Raw genomic sequence first — 5,662 nt, 5'->3', positions numbered from 1 at the left:
AGTTCAAAGCAACTATCCTAGAATACACCTATCCTAGAGTCAACCAAGCATAGTCTCAAACTGTGCATTCCCTTACTACCTAGGAAGAAAATCATTCAAAAGACAAAGTCCAATGTACAAAGTCCAATTCATAAGGAAAGCAAAAAGGGGTGAAAAACAAGCCTCAAAAGCATACCACAAACCAAAACAAGAACAAAGGAAAAATAAAAGAAAAGAAAAATAAAAGGAAAGAAAAGAAAAGGATAGTCATAGACAAAGGAATAATAGGAAAAATGGAGAAAGGAACTAGAAAGCGAGTTAAGCACATATATCCCAATCGACATACAAGTGATCCAATGACAACATCGTCAACGATCCTAAACACGTTACGTGTTAACAAGCAATCATCCTCGAACCGTTCAACTTCCCCTAAACTAAACCTAATCTATGCATCCAAAAAAAATAAAGAGAAAAATTAGAAAGGTCTCACCGGGCTATCCATTCTTAGCATAATAAACAAAGGCGATGGAAAAGAACCACCTTCGTAGCGCTCCAAAATCGTAAGCATCATCAAAAATCCATGTGAGAACAAGAAAAATAAAAGAAGCTATAAACAAAGGAAAAGGTTAGTAACTACAAAAAAAAAGAAAAGAAAAGGAAACCACAAAGGAACACTAAACTAAACTAACAAAGAGTTAAAAAGAAAGAAAAGAAAAACTAAGTAACCAATTAAACTACAAGCTAACTAACAGACACTTAGACTACAAAATTTGGATTCAAAAGGACTTGGTGTAGTTTTGGGAGTTTGAGGATGATGGGGGTCGAAGGTAGAAGGAGGAAATAAAGGGAAATGAAAGAAGAAATAAGTAAGGGGAAGATAAGGGGGCATGGCAGGGGGTGCGGCCGCACCATTCCTTGGCGCGCCCGCACCAGCCAAGTGCGCGGCCGGACTATATGCGTGCGCACCCGCACCTGGCCTTGCCCTATTTCTCTTTTTTTCTTTTTTTTTTTAAATCTTTGGTGCGTTCATTGGTGGGTACACAAATAATGATGATGATAAACAACAACACAGGCAGCAGCAAAACCCCATTTTAGTGGGTTCAAAATCCCAAAATAATGGTAGCACCACATGAACACACCAAAAACAAACTTCCTACAACTTTTAAAGCACAAAATTTTCTATCTTACCTCACTAAAATTCTTACCCTTTTTCCTCAAATTTCGATGATATCGAGTGTAATCACATCAAAAACCGCAAAACACCTTCTCATTCCTCATGCTCACCTGATGAAATCTAATCCCAAGAATCCAACCTACAAATCCAAACAAGTAGAAAAGTGAAAGAAAAGAAACTAAAAGAAGGGAAAATAAGAAAATTCAAAATTAAAAAGAAAAGTTAGAGATCTCCGGGTTGTCTCCCGGGAAGCGCTTGCTTATGGTCCTAAGCTCGACCCTTCCTCCAAATCATGGAGGGTCAAAGAACACCACCTTCTTCAAAGTGGCGGAAAGAGCAAATTTCTCCTCAACTTCTAGCAACTTCTAGTTGTTGCTTGATGAGACATCATTCAATAACTCCTCAAAAGCAAGCTTTTCTTTCCATAATCTCATTCTCTTTCTCTTTTTCCTAGAAGCTCGTGGTCTTTTCTTTGCCTTGTTCCTCTTAGTAAATGGTTTCACACCATCAACACTCTTGGGGTCATCGTCCTCCTCTTGAGGGTAGAGCTCAAACCAATGAGGAATGTCAATTTCCTTCTCGTCCATAAGCTTGGGAAGCTTCGTTTTCTCTTCACCAAACTTCTTGCAATCACAACTCAAAAAGCACATCATCACAATTCTCAAGAACATTGTTAGTTGAAGAATCAATCATGCATACAATATCAATAAGGCGAGGGAATTAACACACATAATTCTTTTCACAAGAGACAAAGACTCATGCGTTTGATTTAGCTCAAAAATTTCACCATTCTAACCAACTTTCAAGGTAATACGACCTCCCTTAACATCTGTTAAGGCTCCCGAGGTGGCTAAGAAAGGTCTTCCTAAGATGATAGGAATATGGTCATCTTCCGCAATCTCAAGCACAATGAAATCAACGGGAATGGTGAACTCTCCTGTTTTTAGAGGAACATCCTCAACTCTCCCCTTTGGAAACTTAATAGACCGATCGGCCAATTGAAGGGTTATGTTGGATGGAAGGAGCTCACCTAGCTTAAATTTCTTGTAAACGGAATAAGGCATAATGCTAACACTAGCACCAAGATCACAAAGAGCATTGTGGAACAATTTTCCTTTGATTTTGCAAGGTACAGAGAAGTTTCCGGGATCTTTCAACTTTAAGGGTAAGTCATTATGAATAATGGCACTAAAACACTTCCCCAAATTCACCAGTTCCACCATATTGCAATCTCTCTTACCGCTCAAAATTTCCTTAAGAAACTTAGCATAGTTTGGCATTTCTTTTACCACATTGGTGAAAGGAAGAGTAAGATGAAGTTGCTTAAGCATCTCGATGAATTTCCCAAATTGCTCATCCAATTTATACCTATTGTGCTTTTGGGGGTAAGGATGTCTAGGTTTGTAAACCTCATCTTGCTTCCGCTCTTTCTCCTTAGGCTTATCATTGTAATCCTCACTCATCTTGCTAGGCTCTTCATGCTTATTCCCTTCACTTGAATTACTCTCCTTTTCACTCTCCTTACTCTTCCTAGGAACACTCTCTTTAAGGACCTTACCACTCCTAGTGGTCATAGCACACATCGGTTCGCTAGAGTCAACTTCTTGTGAGGATAAAGAAACAGGACTAGCACAATCTCTCAAAGGGATGGCTAGTTTATTAATTTGGTTCTCAAGCATATTTCCATGAGTAAATAGGACCCAAAACATTTTGTTACAAGATAATGTGAATTCATTCAACTTCTCAGATTGAGCCATCATGAAATTCTCTAGCCTATGCAATTGGGATTGTTGAGAATAGAAATCATCACCTTGGCTTTGAGTCGTTGGAGTAATTTGGGGTGGGGTACCTCTTTGAACATCATTTTGAAAATCTCCCCTACTTTGATTACTCCAATTACCCTTACCATGATTTTGGCCGGAATTTTGATTATGGTTACCATAACCTTGGTTATGATCCCCATATTCTTGGCCATGGCTTTGATCATTACAACAAAAGTTATTATGGTTATCACAAAATTCTTGGGTCACATGGTTACCATAACCACTATTTTAGTTATAATTATCATAGCTCCCATGATTGTGACAATTCCTACTCCCAACATTCTTTTGAGCATTAAATCTAGGTCCATGATCATTATTATCAACACAATTCACACGCACATTCTTATATCCATCACAAGGAACATTAGAGCAATTAGAAGCATTATGATCATTCTTTCCACATAAATCACAAACTAAGGATTCTCTTATCATGCAACAAGAAGCAAAAGGAGGGTTAGAGTAGGAAGATGTACCTCTCCCCTTAAATTGGGAAGGAAGATTTTGATCTTGTGAAGGACTTTCAAGCTTGGTCTTGAGAGAAATTATCTGCTTTCCTAACTCCGAGACTAATGTGGACAAATTGTTAACGACATTAGATTGATCGATTGAGCCACTTGTGCTTGTCGATTCCCTCTCTACATCATGCCATTCCATGTAGTTCCTTACACATCATCTATTACATCCACAACCTCTTCTTCCGTTTTGTTCATAATTGGCCTTCCAGCTCCAGCATCAAGGCTCGATCTACCTTGAGAGCTCAAACTACCATAGAAATTTTTTATGACTTGATAGTTTGGAATTCCGTGGTGAGGGCATTCCCTTTGGTAATCCTTGTACCTCTCCCATGCTTCATAGAGATTCTCTTTAGGCAATTGCTTGAAACATTGGATTAAGGCTCTAGCCTCCGCCGTCTTCTTTTGTGGGTCGAAGCAAGACAAGAAAGCCTTGGTAACTTCATCCCATGTCCTTAGGGACCTTGGTTTGACCTCCTTATCCAACCACTCTAAAGCTCTTCCAATAAGAGAGAAGGGAAACAACTTGAGCCTTATATATTCTTGAGCAACTCCAGCTACCATAATTGTATTACAATACTTCTCAAAATCCTTGAGATGGTTGAGAGGGTTTTCACTTTTTGTGCCACTATAATGTTTCCTCTCAATCAAGGTGATCATAGCCGGTTTGATTTCAAAATCACCATCCGGGATCAATAATGGAGCATTCCAACTCTCATACTTGTAAGCACCCGGCGTGCCCAACTCCTTCAACGTCACTCTATGAGTTTTTCCCATGTTAACTTGCACACAATCTCAAAAAAAATTATTAGTAGCACGGCTACAAGTGTAGCCTAAAGGAAAATCTTTTTGTGTTTTTTAATTAAGTGGAGTAGACTCAACAACAATATACAATCATGACACCATTTTGATGAGGGTTGAAGCGAGGTTGTTGAGGTTAACCCCTACCCAAGGTCAAACAATATTTATAAACACTCAACACACCCCTACTCAAGTATAACGGTAAGTTGAGGGTCGAACCCAAAGGAATGGTGGGCTATTGTCTATTATCTATTGTCAAGCTGTTCCGAAGTCTAAAGACAGGGTGTGAATTCTATACTAGGACAAACACGACAAATCAACGACAAGAAATCAAATGTAATAAGCACTAGGGCTAGGATCCACATGTAGTCATAATGGAATCAACTAATTAGGAGGTCAAATTGGCTAAGTCAAGCAATGTGAGGGAAGATCAATCATGCAACCAATAGAGCATATCAAGCTATTCTCCTAGAGGTCTAACTAGAATCAACTACGATAAACTCTAGCTAGGAAACATCACAAGACACCTCAATTGTGTAAATGCAAGCCAAAAATCAATGGTCCGTATCAATGTAAACTTACAGTGCAATCTAGTGCAACAATCAAAGTTAGCTACTCTTTAATTAACCACACACATGCATAAGATCATCAACCAAATTTAATCACAACATCAACTCCATCAATTTTTCCCAATTAGCACTAATCCATTACTCATACATGCTTCACCATTACCATAGCAAGTAATCTACTCACTAGCCATTGAAATTAAGATCAAAACAACACTAATCAACAAATTCATCATGATCAAATCAAATAACCCAAAAACAAACACAAATCAATCAAACCTCAATCAAACTTGAACATTCAAAAAATCAATTGAAATCAAACTAAATATTGAAATAAAGAAAAGGAAATCTTACAAACTTGATCAAAGATCAAAGGAAAATGGAGAATGTTTCAATCATCAACAATCCACCATGAAATTCTCTCTCTAAAAACCTTGAGTTACTCTCTATAAAAATCCAACCTAAACTAATTTTTATTCTATTCTAATCATTCTCCCCATAAAAATAGAAGGAAAAGCTATATATAGGAAAGCTACAAAAGAAGATTTAGTTAGGTTGTCCAAAATAAACCCCGGAAGGCGCGGTCGCATCAAGGAAGAGGGGTAAGAGGAGGTGCACCCGTACCCGCACATGGCGCGCCGCACCTGCATATGGCGCGGCCGCACCACCCAGGTGCGCGGCCGCACCTGGAAGCAGGGCACTTCCTCTCTTTCTTCGTCCTAGCTCATCCTCGTGCGCTCGTCTTGGTGATGATGATGAACACTAAAGTAGGCAGTCGTGAAATGGATATTTTGGTGGGTTCACGGC

General features: G+C 38.9%; 1 protein-coding gene across 1 annotated transcript; it reads right to left on the bottom strand.

Moving 5' to 3' along the window:
* Positions 1-1,944: 1,944 nt before the first annotated feature.
* LOC110699723 lies at positions 1,945-2,910 on the bottom strand. The gene has a single exon (XM_021877252.1). It carries the CDS (start codon positions 2,908-2,910, stop codon positions 1,945-1,947), a length of 966 nt encoding a protein of 321 aa, XP_021732944.1.
* Between the last annotated feature and the right edge of the window lie 2,752 nt (positions 2,911-5,662).

This window comes from Chenopodium quinoa, unplaced genomic scaffold (genome assembly GCF_001683475.1).
Source record: "Chenopodium quinoa cultivar QQ74 unplaced genomic scaffold, ASM168347v1, whole genome shotgun sequence".
NCBI lineage: Eukaryota > Viridiplantae > Streptophyta > Magnoliopsida > Caryophyllales > Amaranthaceae > Chenopodium > Chenopodium quinoa.
Note: the sequence above shows the minus strand (reverse complement) of the source record. Positions and strands in the feature narration are given on the sequence as shown.

Bases quoted from the DNA above. Each gene is read 5' to 3' on its own strand.
- LOC110699723 (XM_021877252.1), bottom strand. From the start codon at position 2,910: ATGGCTCAATCTGAGAAGTTGAATGAATTCACATTATCTTGTAACAAA.